At 47.4% G+C, this 21,419-nt stretch overlaps 1 protein-coding gene across 3 annotated transcripts in view; it reads right to left on the bottom strand.

Moving 5' to 3' along the window:
* The window catches only part of CCDC33 (coiled-coil domain containing 33), a 153,264-nt gene that overhangs the window by 67,117 nt on the left and 64,728 nt on the right, over positions 1–21,419 (bottom strand). For all 3 annotated transcript variants that reach the window (XM_081925556.1, XM_081925557.1, XM_081925558.1), the window contains 3 exons: positions 15,842–15,965; positions 13,700–13,833; positions 12,254–12,325 (listed from right to left, as the gene is read on the bottom strand). In XM_081925556.1, coding sequence (XP_081781682.1) covers positions 12,254–12,325; positions 13,700–13,833; positions 15,842–15,965 — 330 coding nt within the window. The remainder of the gene's footprint in view (positions 1–12,253; positions 12,326–13,699; positions 13,834–15,841; positions 15,966–21,419) is intronic.

The following is a 21,419-nucleotide window of genomic DNA, read 5'->3' as shown; positions in this document are numbered from 1 at the left end:
CTTTGGCCCTGCTGTCTTCCACTCATTAGCTGCCTAACAAAGCGAGGCTGGCTCAGTCCGTTTCCATTCGGCAGTCATTCTATCACTCCTCTGTAATTTCTGCAGCAATCAAGATTTTCTAAGGATGCTGAGCCAAAGAGGAGGGGGATTAGGGCAGGAAGGAACCTGGCAGAGAATAATGGAGAGCCCACAACCCACCTCCATTCAGGCACTAGCCTTTCATTTCCTTCTGTAATAATCTCCCCCCTCCGCCTTACTGTAATCACAACGGCTCTTATATGTGCAAGCTAACACAGCTGCAGGATTGCTGGAGTTGCTTGCTGCTTGCTCGCTCACTCGCTTGTTTGCATGCTCACTTACTTGCTTCTAACCCCACAAATTTCTGTGCTGGTCCGTCCCCTGGCCTAGAAGCAGTGGATGGCAGGATGCTGCCTTAATTTGGGCCCATCTCACTCAGTAGCAGTGGGCAACATTCAAGTAAGCTTTCCTCAGAGTAAAAATGGGAGTGGCAGTGGGAAGACAATGAGTGGTCAGAAGGAGAGGACAAGGAAGGCGTGTCGGAAGCTTAAGAGATAACAGGGCTTAGTCAGTGGGGAGAGTCTGTGGCAGAAAGAAGTCAGGAATCGGGGGCAGGAGCTGAAGCTGAAGCTGAAGCTGAATCAGGGAGGCCAAGAGGCAGAGATGAGTCAGGCTGGTGAAGAGGCACGAGTGTCGCCCCCTCCTGCTGCAATGAGTGTTGGGATACTGCTGGGGAGACAGGGGCATCAGGCAGGCCCCCAGCTGGCTCCAGCCACTGGCCGGCAGCCGGACGATCACCGGTCTCCCTTGGAACAGCATCAGTCAGTGACACGAGCCTCAGATACATTTAGAGACCTGTGCACGCTCTATCAGCAGAGTGAATAAATCTTCTCACAGTAGAAGAGGCGGACAGAGCCTTGTGTAAGCAGTACAGTGGTAACTCGGGATGTGAACAGGATCCGTTCCAGAGCCCCGTTCGCATCCTGAAGCGAACGTAACAGGTGACAGCGCGTCTGTGCGTGCGTGAGTCGCTTTTTGCCGCTTCCGCGCATGCGCGTGATGTCATTTTGAGCGTCTGCGCATGTGTGAGTGGTGAAACCCGGAAGTAACACGCTCCGTTACGTCCGGGTTGCCGCGGAGCGCAACTCGAACACGCTCAACCCAAAGCACATTCAACCCAAAGTATGACTGTATATTACAGCATTTTATTCAGCAGCAGGAACAAAGGGAAAAACATGTCTGCTTCCCTTCATGTCCAGCAAAACAGCAGCAATGCATATACAAACGGAAGTTCCCAGCAGATCTGTGCTGGAAGTAAGCAGGCATGTGACACACAACAGTCATGGCTGTACCCTTTTAAGTTGGAACGGAACTATATCCTAACAATGAGATCCCTTCCCCCTTGATGTCCCAGAAGGGGGCAGAGGCAAGAAGAGGGCAGAGGAGAGGTTAGCTTCACAGAGGCACAGTCTCAGATTACTTGGGCGAAACCCCTGGAAAAGAGGAGACTGAAGACAGCTGTGGGGAGGCAGGGACTTTCGGTCTTAGCAACTGATCCATAGGGCAGGACCCACCAGGGATGAGCTGCTGTGCTCATTAGGCCTGACATTGTGTCATGTCTGTGCAGATCCTGGTCTTGCTAATAAAGAGTTAACTCCAACATGCACAATGTGATTTACTCACTGGCTCATCAATGTATTATGAATAAATAAATTATAACTTGGCAACAGTACCTAAGGAAACCATTTCAGCTGGACGAAGACTAAACACACACACACCTCCACTGAGGATGAAGATGTTTGTGAATAACAGCACTTGTTGAGAATGAGCGTGTGAGGTGAATGGCAGATGAAATTAATGGACTATGCAGAATTGGACAAAATGAAGGAAGGATTCGAAACCTGCGGGACCAGAGATTCACAGAAGATTGGAAGAAGTATATGAACTATTTGAAGAGCAACTGTAATCAACAAATTACGCTGGTAGGACCACAATAAGTTTTGTAAGGAGAAATATATGAAACGTCACAAAGTAGAAAAAGAATAGAGATACCAGCTATGAGACGTAAATGTAATAGGGAAAGTAAGAAATGTATACTAAGAGATCAGACTGGAAAATTTTCAGACGAGATTGATGGAAGTCAAAAAATTGTATAAGATGTAAAAGTATGTTTAATTACTGTTGAGTATGTTAAAAATTAAGGGACGCAGGTGGCGCTGTGGGTTAAAGCCTCAGTGCCTAGGACTTGCCGATCGAAAGGTCGGCGGTTCGAATCCCTGCGGCGGGGTGCGCTCCCGCTGCTCGGTCCCAGCGCCTGCCAACCTAGCAGTTCGAAAGCACCTCCGGGTGCAAGTAGATAAATAGGGACCGCTTACCAGCGGGAAGGTAAACGGCGTTTCCGTGTGCGGCTCTGGCTCGCCAGAGCAGCGATGTCACGCTGGCCACATGACCCGGAAGTGTCTCCGGACAGCGCTGGCCCCTGGCCTCTTAAGTGAGATGGGCGCACAACCCCAGAGTCTGTCAAGACTGGCCCGTACGGGCAGGGGTGCCTTTACCTTTTACCTTATGTTAAAAATTTAATAAAAAATAATATATAAAAAAAGAGAATGAGTGCGTGAGAGAAAGATCTGGTTTGCCAGGATGTAAAGAGGCGTACAAGTGGGAGCCCTGCAGTCACTCGTCAGATAAAGCCAGACGTCTGTGTCCCATCATCCCTGGGCCATGCAGGGCAGATGGGCTTGAAGAGGTCCAAGGCTCTCCATCCCTGTTGCAGCCTCTCAATCCCTAGGGAGCTCAACATAGAGAAGGGCAAACACTTCCTTGCAAGGGTGCCTCTTTGCTCTCACGTAGGCTCAGATATATTTTAGGGCTGAGCTGAAAATTCTCCAAAATATTGGCGTACCAGTGGCCTGGTCACCTGCTTTCCTGGTAACAGCAACAACAATTGGTTTGTGTAGCGTTGTTCTGATGGGAGTGGGAAGGTTCTGGGGGAAGCTACTGCCTATCAGTGCCAGACCCTATATTATGCCCCTTTGACTTCACCCCAAACCCTGAAATCTCCAAAATCTTGTAAGAGAGCTGGACAGCAGCAAAACATAAGAGGAAGCTCATATCATCCTAGCCCTCTTTTATTTCATAGAAACACAGTTATAGATTGTAAGGGGTACCCAAGGGTCATCTAGTCCAACCCCCTGCTATGCAGGAGTCACAACTAAAAAGTCCCTGACAGATGACCATCCAACCTCTGCTTAAATCCTCCAAGGAAGGAGAGTCCACAACCTCCCAAGGGAGTCCCTTCCACTGTTGAATGGCTCTTGCCACCAGAAAGGTCTTCCTAGGATATAGGCAGAATCTCACTTCTTGTCATCTATTGAATCTATCGGTCCAGGTCCTCCCATCTGTAGCAGCAAAAAAGAAGCTTGCTCCATTTTTTGCGTGACATCCTTTCAGATATTTGAAGATGACTACCATATCACCTTTCCCCCAATATTTCCCCCCTCCGCACACATTCCAGCTTTTCCATATCCTTAAATTGTGGCACCCAGAACTGGACACAGGGCTCCAAGGCAGGATAGAGCAGAACTATTTGTATTCAAAGCAAATATCGCACACAAGCCACAGGATTCCCATGCCCTTTCGTTCTGCGGAAATGAAAGCCAGGTAGCACTACCCCCGGGAATGTCCCAGTGCCTCAGTGAAGCATGGAAAACACAAAGGTAAACTAGAAAGGATGCCAGATCAGGTCCTTCCAGATGAGACAATAGTATGCTAGCAACAAGGAAACAGACAGGAGCAGTTTTCAGATGCAGTGGTACCTCAGGTTACATATGCTTCAGGTTACATACGCTTCAGGTCACAGACTCCGCTAACCCAGAAATAGTGCTTCAGGTTAAGAACTTTGCTTCAGGATGAGAACAGAAATCGTGCTCGAGCGGCGTGGCGGCAGCAGCAGGAAGCCTTATTAGCTGAAGTGGTGCTTCAGGTTAAGAACAGCTTCAGGTTAAGTATGGACCTCCGGAACGAATTAAGTACTTAACCCGAGGTACCACTGTAACTCCCTGCATTAGGTACCAGTACAAAGCCATATATGTGGGGTGTGAAACACAAAGCAGGCAAATACAACATTCCTAGAGTGGACATAAAAAGGGGATGTCTCTAGATTAGCCAGTCGGAACTTCCTGTTTCCTCCTGGGCTGGGACAAACTTCCTCTACATGTGACCAGAGGTGGGCGTGACCTCACCTGTGCAGGTAACAAAATAGCACAGGGGAGGCAGCCATCTCTCTCTTCTCCATTTTGCTTTTGTTGAAGAAGCATCAGCCTGATAGATTCCAAGTGTATATATTTTGTAACTTAAGTCTGCCTGCTGGGATCCATCTGTGAACAGGATGTGTGAGTAAACTATTTTATACTTTTATACAAGACTGTGTTGTATCTATTCTTTTTATGAGGGAATAAATGGGAATTACCAGGAAACTTATTTTAGAGGCTTATACAAGCCTGGCAAACCTATCTGCTATGAAAGTTTAAAAGGGGAATGTTACTCTGCTAAATTATAGAACTTGTGTTAACAAGTTGGGAAGGATATAATTAAACAATATATCCTCTCCTGCCTCCCTGAACATTCCCAAAATATACATGTTGTAACCAGAACACCTAAAATATTGGCTCACTTCATATTAGGAATGGGGGAGAAATTTGGTCCATTCTGCATTAAAAGATGACACTCAAAGTGACGTCACACGCATGCGTGGAAGCGGCAAAACGCGACTCATGCACACGCAGATGCGCCATTGCGTCTTACGTTCCATTCAGGATGCAAACGGGGCTCCGGAACGGATCCCGTTTGCATCCCGAGGTACCACTGTATATGAAATGGTTCTAATTCATTTTAACATAGGATATTTTTAATACACATTTTTATTGTGGGGTTTTTTTTTTTATTGCTACATGGCTTTGAGATGCTACCTGGGAAGTGATTCATAAATAAAACAAGATCAACAAATGTCCCACTCTGCAGGCAAAGTGACAAAAAAACAACAACAGTCATTGTTGTCAGAGAGTAGATGCCCAGATGCCCCGGCAAAAGACTGCTTTCCTCCACCCCAAGGGAAAGAGCGTCTCTCTTTCCATCGTCAAACATTATCAGTTTAATTTATGTTCTCTCCCCACCTTTCTACAGCCCACTGGGCACTAAGGGACTTGTCAGTAGCTGACACTTTAAAGCAAGTCACATCGCATGATGGGGTTTTTAATTCTACTGTTATCAGCCGGGATTGCCTTTTGTGTGTTTTTCTTCTTCTAAAGACCACCCGAAAACCCCAATTTGTTACTTGGTTAAAACAGTTTAAAGTGACAGCGAGCAAGGAAAAGAAATATAGGATCAAAAGTGCTGTTTCTATTAGATTTAATTAAATCCCCCCAAATGGTAGCTCATACCATGTAAATGCAGATTATGTGTCAGGTTTTTTTTGGGGGGGGGGGTCTGGTTGTGGAAATGTTGACAGTGCCTCATAGGAACATAAGGTGCTGCCGTATGACTCGTTCGGTCCATGTGTCAGCTACTCTCGAGGGTGAAAAATGTAACACAAGAAATGCCTGTTGGATCCGGCCAGTCGCCCATCTAGTCCAGCATTGTGCTCTCACAGTGGCTGGACAGTTGTCTGTGGGAAACCAGTGTGGGGTGTGAAACACAGAGCAGTCAAATACAACATTCCTAGAGTGGACATGTTTAGACATGACGAGGGATGTTTGTCCAGGCAGTAGATAAACTTCCTGTTTCCTCCTGTGCTGGGACAAACTTCTTCTACATGTAACCAGAGGTGGGCATGACCTCACCTGTGCAGGTAACAAAAGCACAGGACTTGCCACCACATCTCTTCTCTATTTTGCTTTCATAGAAGAAGCATCAGCCTGAGATGCTCTCTTGGCCAAGAGAGGACAAAGGAACTATCTCCCTATGGGATAGATTCCAGGTGTATATAATTTCTGTAACTTATGTCTGCCTTCTGGGATCCATCTGTGAACAGAATGAGTGAGTAAACTATTTTATACTTTTATACAAGACTGTGTTGTGTCTATTCTTTTTAGGTGGGAATAAAAGGGGAATTACCAGGAAACTTATTTTAGAGGCTTATACAAGCCTGGCAAACCTATCTGCTGTGTAAGTTTAAAAAGGGGAATGTTGCTCTGCTAAATTATAGAACTTGCTAGCGCAGGTTGGAAAGGATATAATTAAACAATATATCCTCTCCTGCCTCCCTGAACATTCCCAGAACCAGCAAGCAGGATTCAAACTCAAGAGCCACTCTCTCTCCTCTGGCATTCAGAAGGATTGCTCCCTCCAGCTGTGGAGGCAGAGCGTAGCCTTCATGGCTACTAACCATCAATAGCCCTCTTTTGCATGAATTTGACTAATCCTCTTTTAAAGCCATCCAAGTCTGTGGCCATCCCTGGTTTAAGGCAGGGGACATTCCCAGCCTCACCTGGAAATGCTAGACGTTGAACCCAGGACCTGTTGCATGCAAAGCAGATTCACTTACAAACTCAGCCATGGCCCTTCTGCACGAGGAAAAAGAATGAAAGGGTGATGGAGGCAGCGGGCACAGCAACTCAGGAGATTTGTGGCCTGGTACATGAGAATGTGTCTCAGTTAGGCTCAATTCCTGGCATGTCCTGGTTTTCAGGTGTAAAAATGGCTTTGGGAACGTGATGGAAAAACCAGCAGAAACAGCTCAAAAAGCTTAAAAATCACAATTTTGGAGGGAGGTTTCCTCCAGAAAGCTCAATAATAAAAGCTCACAAATTTGGCAACCCTAGTCTCAGTGGAATGGGGAGGCATGAAGAGGAGGCTGGAACCTACAGAGCTCATCTTTTTCTCATGCTTAACCAAACCAGCATGTTCCTCCTTTTTTTGGGGGGGGGGTCTGGTTGTGGAAATGTTGACAGTTGTCAACATTCTGAATTGTTGTCACTCTGAATTGCTAGGCAAACCAATGCTGCTAACATACGCAATTGCTCCCACTAGCTCCCAAGTTCGGCGAGTGAGTGCCAATCACTATGCCACCACCTACATAGCACCACCTACAAAGAAGAGGAAGGACTCTGTTTGCTTGGGGGATCGCTGGGGTATCTAGAAGTAGGGGGGAAACGCGAGGAAACCTCCTAAAAGGGGGCAACCCTCCCTCCAAATGGCTGAAACACAACTGTACGTTCACAGGCCTCTTGCCTTATTCACTCTAGCCTGTTGCCATACCAAGGCTTGGTTCTCTCTCTCTCTCTGTGTGTGTATGTATGTATGTATGAAAAACATAAGAGCAGCTGGATCATGGCCCGTCTAGGGTGGCCGACTAGATGCCTCTGGGTAGCCCATAAGCAGGACCCGTGTGCAAGGGCGCTCTCCCCAACTAAAAATCCAAGGGCGCAGAAAGGATCTACAGGTGACTCCAACTGCCTCTTGGATACCAGTGATTTTGGCACATTTTAAACCTTTCCAAAGCCTGCACTCTTTACACCGACCGCCTGCCAGGTTGCTCATAAAAAAATCTGATGGATTCTGGGAGGTTAGCGCTTAAAACGGTCCAGTTCATCGCAAAGCTGTGATTGCTTGAACCCGCGGCGCCGCTTCCCACCGCCCTCCTCCCTTTCCTTTGTGCTGCTAGCAACAAATCCATTTTTTTCTCCATTGTTGCTAGGGCCGATTTGCTGAAACAAGCTTTAAGGGCAGGATTGAGAAGCTGAGCTTGTCACCTGATATTTCCCCCCCCTCCCTCGCTTGTACATACATTAGTTGGGGAGGGGGAGAAAGAGGAGGAGGAGGAGGAGGAGAACTGGGGAAGGGGGATAAAAAAGAACACAACAGCCCTTAGATCAAAACAATAATCAGCTAAATGAATTCCGCAGCATTTTCCCGCATGACTAGGAGTGATAATTTAGTGCAGCAGCCAGCTGGAAGGAAGGGGATTAATTCTGCACTTACCAGCACCTCTGTGAATAATTCATCACACGCGGCCCCCCTCCGCTGACCCCCTGGGCCATTACTCCAAAGTAGCTCGCCAGACAGCCCTGCCCCAGCCAGGGGGCCCGGCGCTTTGTGGGGGGAGAGCAATGGAATTAACCTGCCGGCTTGAAGTTCGGTCCCAAATTAACTTTGCGGATGGGGAGAGGTGGTGGTGGGGAGAAGGCAAAGGCACAGCTGTTTTCTGCAATTGTAGCACCAGTCCCAGAATGCCCCACCCATCCCCTGTAAAAATAATGTTTCTACAATGTAGGTATACTTAGGAGGTTCAGCCCTGGGCAATGAAAGAGTCTCTACTCTGTGCATTCTGTATCTGCTGTTATTAATTGCAATACAGTGGTACCTCAGGTTACATACACTTTAGGTTACAGGCTAACCCAGAAATAGTACCTCGGGTCAAGAACTTTGCTTCAGGATGAGAACAGAAATTGTGCTCCAGCGGCACGGCAACAGCGGGAGGCCCCATTAGCTAAAATGGTGCTTCAGATTAAGAGCAGTTTCAGGTTAAGAATGGACCTCCGGAATGAATTAAGTTCTTAACCCGAGGTACCTCTGTATTACTGAAGAATTTTATACCTTATTTTTCACCAAATGTCTCAAAGCAGCTTCTGGAAAAATAAAAAAGCACTATCCAGAGGGTTGCATCCAAGGTTAGCCCTGCTCAGAGCAAACCCACTGAAATTAATGTACCTAAATGAGTCCCAGTAGGGAGTGACAGTGTGGGTAGCAGAGGCCAGGCACCCACATAAAATTTTTTATGGGTGCCCAGGCCCCCAGGACCCCCTGTATATGGTTCCATTGTCTAGCAATAGCAAGCAAACAAGCAAACAAATATTGCAGCTAATGTTCTGGAGTCCAGTAAAGCTTAGCATTTGCAATGAGTGCAGATGAGGCTGAATGCCTGACCTCCAAAGCCTATGGGAAGGCAGTGTCACCAAACGAGCCAGTTAGTAAATTACACAGTTAAAAGCTGGCGTTAACTCTTCATTTGCGGAACACAATCCTCACAGACATGGTGGGGTTTCAGGCCTAATGAACACAGCAGCTCATGCCTTCTAGGTCTTACTCCATGAAATCATTGCTGAGACTCAAAGTCCCTGCCTCCCCAGAGCCTTCTAGGTCTCCTCCTCACCAGGGCTTCTTGCAAGCAATCGGAGACTGCGCCTGCATGCAGCCTGTCCTTGCTGCGTCCATTCCATGCCTCTCCTGGTTCTAGGAGACCAGGCAGGAGGGGAGATTACTTTAGCAGGAGGGGGAGACACTCATGACTCTTCACTAGCCTGACACATCTCTGCCTCTTGACCTCCCTCCTTTCACTTATCTGCTTCAGCTTCTGCCCTGATTCTGGATTTCTTTCCGCCACAGACTCTCTCAACTCACTGAGCCTGTTACCCCTTCATCTTCTGACACCTCCTCATCCCAGTCTTCTCCCCCTGACTACTGTGATAGGAATTTTGAGGTCTTAGATATATGGTAATGTTCATAAGTGTAGCAACCAAGCACATACATAGATCAGCACAGGAAGACCGACCTGAAACCATTTTGATTCCCCAACTGACCAAATGTTTTCCCTGCAAGGAGGGAGGGGGGTCAGGGAGCCTTCCCATGGTCTCAGGAATTGAGTAATCAGCATTTTAATGGGTGAAAGACTATCAGGAAAGACAATCAGATAACCTGGCAACCAGGAAAAACAACATTCAAATTTCTGTTTTAGACCGCCTTTTCTGTGATGTAGGTGTGATGTATCTGAGGGGTGGTCTTAGGTTACACCCCTTCTGTGATGTATGTATGATGTTTCTGGGGGTGGTCTTGATCTACAGGGTGGCAATTTCAAAAGTCTTTATAAGGCCTTGTGTGCCATTGTTCTGGGTTCCTCCTCCTTTTCTGCGTGTGAGGGGAGCACTCTGTTGCAACAGATCAATAAAGATCAGGCTTACTAGCTGCTTTGCTTCTCAATATTCTTTGGTTGGCCTCTGTTATTTTCTCCTACCAATACCCCAATACTATGGATACCCCATAAGGGAAAAGGCCAGTTTTTGTTTACAACACTACTCATCATTGTCCGACCATCATTCCCTGGGATCTGAGCCTTCTTCCCTTGATGGTTCCTTCCACCATTCCTCTGTGTCCAAACAGTCCATGATGAGCAGTAACCTGAGAGAGGCCATGAACTCTGAGCACTGGGAACAGCAGGTTAGATTTGCATATGTGACTCAGTGCAACAGTCGATTCCTGTTATTTGTGGGCCAGCTGCTGGCAGACAGAAGAGAACCTCTTGGTATTTTAATCAGCCTCCCTCCCCCACATTTTCTCCCCCTTTTTCGCTGCAGAGCACAGGGGCGGGCACATTCCCTCCATCCTTTACAACCTAATTTGGACTGACAGGCTAGAGTTGGTGCTTAGCAAGGCTGAGCCTCTCGGCTTCGCTGTTATTTTAACACAGACTCCTTTGCAAGCGCTTGAGGCAGAGGAGGGAGGGCAGAGGGCTTTACAAGAGAATGCAAGCCATCATCTATATTCATGAACTGCCTCCAGGGGCACTCTCTCTTTCCAGAGGAGCTGGCTGCCCGGTTGCCTGCTGTCTGCAGTGATTTTTGCACCTCTCGGGCACAATCACATGATCACATGAGGGCTGGTGGAGGGGAGCTCCATTCAAGGCAGCAGCCCAAGAACAGGATCGCCGGCCCAGGTTCAAATAGCAGCATGGTTAGAGTCAGGAGTGTGCAGTCTGGTGCCAAACATGCAAAGGTCTGGAACATTTAGCATTCTCAAGACAAGTGTCACACCCATGCTCTACCCAGAACATTTGGAATCCGAGTGCTTTTGATGTGTTGGCATCTCCGGCTTGTTTTGATTCTGACAAAGCATCACATTTGAAGGATAGTATCCAAAGTATCACAGAGACAGGCGTTCAAAGAATTATAGAATTGCAGAATTGGGGTCCCTTGCAGTGGCATAGCGTGGGGGGGTGCAGGGGGGGGCCCGGCCGCACCGGCCGCAACATCTGGGGGGGCGTGCTCGCACTTGCAGCTCTCTGCCCCTACTAAAATCCACGGGTTAGGGGGCGCAAATTACTTGCCTTGCCCCGGGTGCTGACAACCCACGCTACGCCACTGGTCCCTTCCAACTCTACCATTCTATGCTTCTATGAAAGGAGATTCCAACTAAACATCATGAGGCACTAGTCCATGGGTAGGCAAACTAAGGCCTAGAGGCTGGATCCGGCCCAATCGCCTTCTAAATCCAGCCCACGGACGGTCCGGGAATCAGTGTGTTTTTACACAAGTAGAATGTGTCCTTTTATTTAAAATGCATCTCTGGGTTACTTGTGGGGCATAGGAATTCGTTCATTCCCCCCCCCCCCTAAATATAGTCTGGTGTGTGGGGCTGGAGTCAAAAGTGGGTGGGATCAGAGCCTGAAATGGAAGGGGCCAGACTCAACAGTGTCAGAAAAATGCTGATGTGTTAACCAAACTGAACCTGTAGACACACCAATGACAACAGGTTATCAGGTAGATGATACTGAAGAAGCCTTTTCTGACACTGCACTGTACAGAAGTGTGCTAGGCAAACTAAACTTCATTGCCAGATGTTGAAGTCCTGACACTGCAGTTAGCACGAATTTGCTAAGCAGACATGTCAACAATCCTACAGGTGGGGGCACTCATTTCTCACTCTTTCATTGCTACCTTCATATTTCCCCTCCTCTCCAGCAGGGAAGCCAGCATGCCCCCCCCCACATTGAGCGGGTGCTGTCACACGACACGTGACGCTGCCTGGGGTGCCCCAGGTGGGGCAGGATGTACAGAGGGAATTCTCCATGCCTGCTCATCCCAGCCGCTGATTGGCTTCTGGGCTGCCGGGCGGAGGCTGGGGCTGGAGAGTATGGAGGGCAGCGGCAGTGTGTGTGTGTGGGGGGGTCCTCTCAATATTGGTGGGGTGCTGCCACCTGCCAAAAAATATTGGGGGATTTGAAGCCCCTTCTGCCCCCTATACCTGACGCCACTGCTCCCCAACCACATGAATCAAGCCAAGGGCCACCTGAAACTGGGCTGAGGACTGCATGCAGCTCTCAGGGTACAGCTTGTTCACCAATGTCCTTCATGGACCATCTGAGCTGTCCAGTCCCACCCCCTTTTTTTAACGAAGGCAAGATTCTCGGGTATCTCCTATCTGGAGCTCCCCAAGCTGATCTTGCTGGCATTTCCATGTGTCTCACCTCTGAATTTATCAACTGAACACCAAGCTGGACAGTTGGGACTTCTCCACTTCTGGTGCGCAGGTTTGTATCCTGAGAAATCAACAAAGACAAACGGTTGATTAAGAATTGTCAACACACAGAGTTGTGAACTGCATGGCTGGATCAGATCACAAGTCCATCGAGCCTAGGGCCCAGTTAGCGCACAGTCAGCTATGGGTCTATTTGGAAAGCCCACCAGCAAGGGGATGTTGGGTAGCTCAGTTTGTACAAGCATGAGACTCTTAAACTTAGAAAAGAGGGAGGGATTTGCTGTATAAGCTTAATGGGAGTTAGCATGGTGGATTCCTTTTCCTTGGTGTCTGGATTGATCCTGCAATGACTGAGTGAGAGGAAACAAGAAGTAATAGGGCTCTGTCTGGAAAGACTGAATCATTCAAATTGGATGGTTCAGTCTGTAAAGCAGGCATAGGCAAACTCGGCCCTCCATATGTTTTTGGACTACAACTCCCATCATCCCTAGCTAACAGGACCAGTGGTCAGGGATGATGGGAATTGTAGTCTCAAAACATCTGGAGGGCAGAGTTTGCCTATGCCTGCTGTAGAGCATGAGACTCTTCATCTCATGGGTCATGGGTTTGAGCCCCATGCTGGGCAAAAGGTTCCTGCATTGCAGGGGGTTGGACTTGATGACCCTCATGGTCCCAACATGGTCCCAATTCTATGATTCTATATAAGGTGAAGGGACGGGCCCAGGGCTGAGTGTATCTGTAGGTTCCTCTCCATGTCTCATTTTTCCAGTCTTATGTTGAGTTCTCCATTCCACTTCGCCAAACAGAGCAGCTGTCCAGCAGTGTGTGAGGCACATTACCAAGCAGAAGAGGGAATGTCCACAGGATCCACAAGGACTAAGGGCAGGTCTGTGGAGGTTGTGGCATCAGCAACGCCCAGGTGGTCTAATTCAGGGCTGGGGAATTTGTGGCCCTCAGCGATGAGGAGTGTCTTGAGGATCAGTCATGACCAGAAACGGAGTAGGTCACCAGAGGAAGAGTGGATGGAACCCTGAACAGGAGTACCAAGGTGGTCCACAAACAAACAATTATGAAAATACAGCTACCTGTAATTAAAATGCATAGTAATACAACCATACACCCATAATTTAAATATATGACATATAAGTCCATTAAATCAGCATAACACTTGAAACAGCAATAAAAAACAGGAGACCCATGTCAGAAGCTGTGTTTTCAAGAGCCGGCAGAATGCCAGTACTGATGGGACCCCCAGTATTTCAGCAAGAAGAGAATTCCATAGCAATGAAAAAGACCGTTGATGTGTTACCACAAGTTGATAACCATTAGGCCATAGCCAAAACTAGCCAGGTCGCATTTGTTGATCTTAATGCCCTTTACAGTGGAGGGGCAAGGAGATTTTGCAGCAGGTCCTGTTGCCTATGGTCACCATTACCTGGATGGGAAGGTTTTCTACAAGAACTCCATTCCTGCTACTGTCTGCCGCAAGCTTCCGATAGACACGATTACTTAGTGGCAGCACAGAGAAGCCCAAAGACTTTGGTGGAAATTCCAGGTCTCCATCCGGATCTGGTGGGCAAGCAGGGATAAAACATCTTGATTAGTCCTCCATTGAAACATGGCAGAGGGATGCTTTCAAAATCCTCCTCGTCCAAAATTTCACCCCAGGCTCCTGAGTTGGAAACCAGCCGATCGTGTCTCAAGAGGAATTGATGTTTGGGGCTGCTGGTCAAGATGGACCTTGCAGCCCCAAACATCAGGACATAGAAAGAGCCTGCTGGATCCAGCCCATGGACCATCTAGTCCAGCATCCTGTTCTCACAGGGGCCAACCACAGTGGTCTATATGCAGTATATAGTACCAGAGTGCTACATACATTCTTAACCAAAACTGACCATCAGGCCACTTCTGACAGTCCACAATCCAAAAATGAATCAAATGCCTTACCCCAGATATAATAATAATAGTAATAATAACAATAATAACAACAATAATATTTATTTATACCCCGCCCATCTGGCTGAGTTTCCCCAGCCATTCTGGGTGGCTCCCAATTGAGTGTTGCAAACAATAACGCATTAAATATTAAAAACTTCCCTAAACAGGGCTGCCTTCAGATGTCTTTTAAAGATAGGATAGCTGCTTATTTCCTTGACATCTGATGAGAGGGCGTTCCACAGGGCGGGCGCCACTACCGAGAAGGCCCTCTGTCTGGTTTCCTGTAACCTCAGTTCTCACAGCGGGGGAACTGCCAGAAGGCCCTCGGCACTGGATCTCAGTATCCTGGCTGAACTATGGGGGTGGAGACGCTCCTTCAGGTGTACAAGACGGAGGCCATTTAGGGTTTTAAAGGTCAGCACCAACAGTTTGAATTGTGCTCGGAAACATATTGGGAGCCAATGTAGATCTCTCAGGACCAGTATTATGTGGTCTTGGCGGCCACTCCCAGTCACCAGTCTAGGTGCCGCATTCTGGATTAATTACAGTTTCCGGGTCACCTTCAAAGGTAGCCCCACGTAGAGCACATTGCAGTAGTCCAAGTGGGAGATAACTAGAGCATGCACCACTCTGGCAAGACAGGGAGGTAGGTTCTCAGCGTACGTACCATGTGGAGCTGGTAGACAGCCGCCCTGGACACAGAATTAACCTGTGCCTCCATGGACAGCTGTGAGTCCAAAATGACTGCGCACCTGGTCCTTCAGGGGCACAGTTACCCCATTCAGGACCAGGGAGTCCCCCACACCCGCCTGCCCCCTGTCCCCCCCAAAAAAGTACTTCTGTCTTGTCAGGATTCAACCTCAATCTGTTAGCCGCCATCCATCCTCCAACCACCTCCAGACACTCACACAGGACCTTCACAGCCTTCACTGGTTCTGATGTGAAAGAGAGGCAGAGCTGGGTGTCATCTGCATACTGATGTGCTGCTAAGCGCCACATCTCATCTTGACAATCCCCCACCAATCATTTCACACTCCCAAATGGTCTTATCTCACTGGGGGGCTGGTCCAGAGGGGCAGGTTAGGCACTGCCCCACCAGGTCAGTCTGCCTTCCTACTTACAGCCAAGCGGGGGGGGGGGGGGTTGCGCTGCCTCTCAGCTTGCTCCTCCTTAGCCTAGCTGCTGCTATAATAGAACTCATCAAGGGGGAGGCTGGGGTCAAAACTTTGTTAAGAACATCGCTAGAGCCTGCTGGATCAGGCGCATCTTGTCTGGCATCTTGTTTTCCCAGGGGCCAACCAGATGCCTATTATTGGAAACCTGCAAGCAGGATCTGAGCCCAAGAGCACTCTCCCCTCTTGCAATTTCTAGCATCACTGCTTCTGACTGTGGAGGCAGAATACAGCCCTCATGCTTAATAGCCCTCTCCTCCATAAATTTGTCCAATCCTCTTTTAAAGCCATCTGAGTTCGTGGCCAGCTATGCACTGTGTGAAGAAAGACTTATGAATCCTCCAGCGTTCAGTTTCATTGTGCATCTGCCAATTTTCGCGCTACAAGGGTGAGAGAAACACTCATCTTTCCAAGCCAGGCATAATTTTATCAATTTCCACCCTTGCTTCCCAGAGATAAAGACTTGCTTTTTTTGAAGTATTCAATCACCAGGGCGGTATCATCCGAGAAAGCTGTTGCTCCATCCCGTCCTTGGAACAGGTAGGACATGTTCCACGTTGGCTGCTCAGGAGGTCCAGCAGCTGGAGAAACCTGGTGATCAGTGAAAAGTAGAGGAAGCCCGGTCAGGGTATCAGAAGAGAGAACAAATGGCTTGTTCCTGTTGTGTATGCTCCATTCTATTCCCTCTCCCATCTGGTTTCCCACCTAATTTCTCCACCCTCAACAGCGGGGAGAAAAGAACCCAGTGCTCTCCTCTGAAGGGACAGCGGAAAGGAATGATCTTCAATTTTAAAATTTATTTACAGAAACAACGTAAAATTTTTGAATGTTGATGACATTGAAATGAAGTGAAGGGGTTCTAGTGATAAGGCAAAATAAGAATATGCAAGAATAGATTGGTATTAGATGAAAATTTGAAACTATAATATGTGAGGAAAAATAATTAAGGATAAACAAATAAGATATGAATTTGCTGAACCAATTTCTAAATGGAATACAAAAAAGGGAGGTGTGAGGAAGTCAGAAAATAAGTTAATGAATGGAGAGGAATTAAAAAGAGGGATTTCTATTTTTTATTCCCCCCCCCCCGTATATGTTAAATGATTGTACTTTTGTATTTTTGTGTTTTTATATTTTTCTTGTGTTTTTTATCTATTGTCTAAAAAATTTTCTTTTTGTTAAAACCTAATAAAATATTATTTTTTTAAAAAAGGAATGATCTTCAATATCCCACAAAGAGAAAAAAAGTCCCAGGCAATCTGGACCTTTGATGGAACCTGCTTCCACATTCCTCTGAAAACATTATGCAAGTGGTCAATTCCTGTCTCTGAGAGTAAAAAAGAAATCAGGACTAAAGAGGCTGAAATATTTTGCTGCCTGGGCATGTGAGGAGCCCTTTCCCAGAGGTGTTTGTGTGTGTGTGTGTCAGCAGACAGAGGGCTGGTCCTCAGCAACTGTTTCTGATACTCTACATCACCATGAGTTTGTATTGAATTATAATAAATGCTTGATGAATCTGTTTCCTTCTGTTGTGCTTTTGATAGGATTATAAAGATGGCGACGTTACAACGTGTGCAGAGGAGGGAGGCCAAGAGGACCAGCCTTGGAAAGTGGAGCAGTGGGTGCTGGGATGTGTCCAAGGGAATGGGGGGCAATTTGCAGGCCCCCAGCTGGCTCCAGCCCACTGGCTGGCAGCCGGGCAAACTTTGGTCCTTGGAACAGCATCAAAACAGCGGCACACAGCTTCAAAAGCCTTCAGAAGGTTGAGCACACCTCAGTCAGCAGAGTGAATAACACACAACAGAAGTGGCGGACAGAGGCATATGTAAAACATATTTACAAGCATTTTGTTCAGCATAGTTCGGGACAAAGAAAAACATGTCTGCTCTCTTTCATGTCCAAGAGTAAGAAGCATAAGAAAAAGCTATACACAACGGAAGTTCCCAGCAAGCTGTGCTGGAAGTAAACAGACATGTGACATACAACAACTCCACATGCCTGTTCTTAAGGTGGAACGGAATATCAATATCCTAACAGCGGGTACATGGCAAGCTATCGGCAATCTGGTGGTACACTCAACGAGTGCCTTTGCAACTCTGGGGCAGATAAAAGACAGCCCCTCTTCATGCAGCACATAGTTAATCTCACTCCTGTAAGAGGCAGGGATGGTCACCAAACTAGATGGCTTCAAAAGAGGACCAGACAAATTCATGGAGGATGAGAGGGCTATAGATGGTGACCATCGATGGTGACCTGTTGGAGACAACAGTGCTTCTGAAGACCAGTTGCTAGAGTCCAGAGGAGGGGAAGGGAGCTCTTGTGCACGGATCCTGCTTGTGGGTTTCCCATAAGCATTTGGTTTGCCACTGTGAAAAGAGGATGCTGGACTAGATAGCTCACTGACCTGATCCAGCAGTAGGCTGTTCTGGCTTCCTTACAATTCTATAACACATCATCAAGGCTGAGAGCTATTTATTTCATTTATACAAAGAAAAAAGCACACCAAGAAGTCAGTTATGGATTAGAAACCAGGACAGGGCCCTGTTTCGATGTATTCACCTTCATCAGCTAATTTTTAAAGGGTCATGTCAGTTTGAAAACTTTCAATTTCAATATTTCCAAATTGAAAATGCACAGAAAAGCTCAAGATAGACGTTGATCTACCCACACTTGTTATGCTTGAGAAACGTAGAAAATAACAGGATATATTTATCTGAAAGTCATCAAACTTAATTGACTTCTGACTTCTGCTCAGTGATTGAAACTAAGACCTCCACGACGAATCTAGACTAACGTGAACTTATCTCTACTTATCAACTCTTATCCCTAATTCTGTAATGAATAATTGTGTTATACCTATTTTTATGAGTTTGAGCTTGTAATCTCTGTTAGAGTTTGTAATCTCTATTTGTAGTCCTTGTCAGAATACATACTTTTGAATGGATTAGTTTTTGTTACTATTGATTTGCGAGTAGGGACCACTCCCACTATGGAAACTTACACTGGCCTGAGTTCTTGGTGTGCTTTTTTCTTGGTATATGTAATAACAAGAACTCCAATTAATTTTATTTAGGCAGAAGCATTCTCAGAAGGGGTTAACCTGGGCAATGGCTGCTCTCACCTCAGCACCCTGAGAGGAGAGATGCCCATGTCAGCTTGACCACAGAGTCAACAGAGTGACAGTGGGGGGGGGGGGACACCGCTGGGGTGGCAGAAGGATCGAAGCTGATTAGCCGCCACATAAGATTCGCCCGTGGAAAGCCATTAACCTCCCTAAGCAGAGCTCGGCCTTCCCTCAGAGATCCAGAGAGCTAAGTGCATCGATCAACCTTTTGTACACAGGGGAAACCATGGAAGCCTCTCTCTCTCTCTCTCTCTCTCTCTCTCTCTCTCTCTCTCTCTCTCTCTCTCTCTCTCCTCTCCCCTCCGGCTTTCAACTGGGAGCAGATCAAAGGTGGGGCAGTTATTATTGCTGTTATTTTGCCTTTCCCCCAGACAGGGGCTCAAGGCACCTTGCAGCTAAAACAGAAACAGCTAAAAACCTAGGAGGCGGGGAATCATTAAAACACAATTAAACACTAACACAAATTAAATCCATTTCACTTTTGATTTGTATACTGCTTTCCTGCATTGCTAGGCACAAGGCGGTTTACAAGATCTCCATGGCTCTTTCTCTTACCACTTGCTTCTGTTGTTCTTACAAAGCCTTGGCATACCGATAATGACAATAAAAAGCATAACAGCACCATCTCTTTCATTAAAAGCAGCCAGTTCCCAAAAGCCTGTTGGAAAAGGGATTTCACCTGCCGGCAGAAGGACAGCAAGGAGGAAGCCAAGTCTAGCTTCTCTAGGGAGGGAGTTCCAAAGTTGCCTGGGGGCAGCCCTCTCTGTGTCCCCACCAGGAGTCCCTGGGGGGGGGGGCCAAGAGCAGCCCCCCACAAAAAAGTTCTCAGAGCCCAGGCAGGTAAGTATGAGGGAATGTGGTCTTTCCAATAGCCTGGGCCTGTGCCATGTAGGGCTTTACAGGTCAAAACCAGCGCTTTGAATTGTGCCTGGAAACAGGCTGGCAGCCAGTGGAGATGTTGTAACAAGGGAGCCATCTGCTCCCTGTAACCAAATGCTAACTCTACCTATTTCACACTTTGTGAAATACTTTGTTATGACGATGATTCATTGCATTTCTATCCCACCTTTTCCTCTAAAGAGCTCAATGGTACATGGTTATTCCACTCATTTAATCCCCATTGCACCACACTGTGAGCTCCACTCTGACTGAACTTAACTACAGGGATACCTTGGTTTACAACCATAATCCGTTCCGGAGGTCCGGTTGTACAGTGGTACCTCTGGTTGCAAACGGGATCCGTTCCAGAGGCCCGTTCACAACATGAAAAGCCCACAACCTGAAGCGCTGTATCTGTGCAGGTGAGCGACGCAATTTGGTCTTGTGCGCATGTGTGAGCGGCGAAACCCGGAAGTAACCCTTTGCGGTACTTCCAGGTTGCCGCGGGAACGCAACCTGAAAAAACGTAACATGAAGCAAATGTAACATGAGGTATGACTGTAAACCAAAAGAGTTTGTAACCCAAGGCGCACTTTCGCTAATGGGGCCTCCCAAAAAAATAAAAATTGATAGTAATCCGAAAGAAGGGACATACACTTCAGGGTTTGTCGGGGATGTAATCCAAAATGGTTGCAAACCAAGGTACCACTGTATATGCAAATCTGCCCCAGTGAACATATGTCCAGGTTGGGGGGCCCCTGAATGTGCTGGAGGAGGGCACTGGGAGCACATGCAGTCTCAACCCCAAGACACCCCCCCATGCACTGAATAAAAAATGCAGAGATGGCAAAGGTGGGTTGGGCTTGCCATTAAACAGTGGCGTAGCATGGCAGGTGCAGGGGGGGCCGGCCGCACTGGGCGCAACATCTGGGGGTTAGGGTTAGGGGGCGCAAATCCACGGGTTAGGGGGCGCAAATTATTTGCCTTGCCCCAGGTGCTGACAACCCACGCTACGCCACTGCCATTAAAGAATGCAAGAGGCGTAACAACAGTCTTTAGAAATGGACTTTCAGCTCCCCTGGAGCAATGCTTAGAGTAAAACTGGCCACTATTTCCAAAACTCATGCAAGGAGTGCAATGTCTGGACAGCTAATTGTGCCCCATACTCTATTTCTAAGGGACACCACTGTATGCCCTCTAGCCATAAGCATGCTCAGCCCATGTTGTGCACCAAGGAGTTAAATGGCTTGCCAAAAAGCACATAGGGAAGGGAGGGGGGAAGAAGGGCGAGGAAATACCATGACAGTTCAATTCCCTCCGCGGATTAATTTGTAATTCAATTGCTAAATGCAACCCTGTGTGCGGCAAGCATGATTTATGGTATGTAAAGCAAACCACACTGGGTTGGGGGTGGAGGTGTTGCGTTCTTGTTTTTTGCTTCTCTAAATCCTCCTCTTGCTTCTGAGGCTAAATAAGAGATATCAGCTTTCAGAAGTTGCCCCTTAAGAAGAAAATACCCTAACCTCCCATTACGGATCAGTCAGATCCCAAGGCTAAAATGAAGACATCGCCCTGCCTGCCCTGGGAAAAGGAACAAAATCACTGGCTTTCCTGTAAGGAAAGTGTGGCTTTCAAAGGGTAGGAGGAAACCTCATACAGAGTCAGACCCTTGGTCCATTGAGCTCAGTATGGTTTACACTGCCTGGCAGCAGCTCTCCAGGGTTTCAGGCTGAGCAGAGTCGCAGCCCCACCTGGAGGTGGTGAGGATTGGAACCCAGAACCTGGCAATATCCTTCCAGCACTGTTGCACATATTCATTGCATTTTTCATTTCACATTCAGATTGTTCAGGACCTTTCTGTGTTGCTACGCATGAGACCGTTTGCGAGCTGATGCAACAACAAAAAGGTAAAGGTACCCCTGACCAGAGTTGTCCAGTCGTGGACGACTCTGGGGTTGTGGTGCTCATCTCGCTTTACTGGCCGAGGGGTCGGCGTTTGTCTGCAGACAGCTTCTGGGTCATGTGGCCAGCATGACTAAGCC

This window comes from Podarcis melisellensis, assembly GCF_964234715.1.
Source record: "Podarcis melisellensis genome assembly, chromosome: 9".
In the NCBI taxonomy this organism is placed as follows: domain Eukaryota; kingdom Metazoa; phylum Chordata; class Lepidosauria; order Squamata; family Lacertidae; genus Podarcis; species Podarcis melisellensis.
This window is presented reverse-complemented; position numbering and strand designations above follow the sequence as displayed.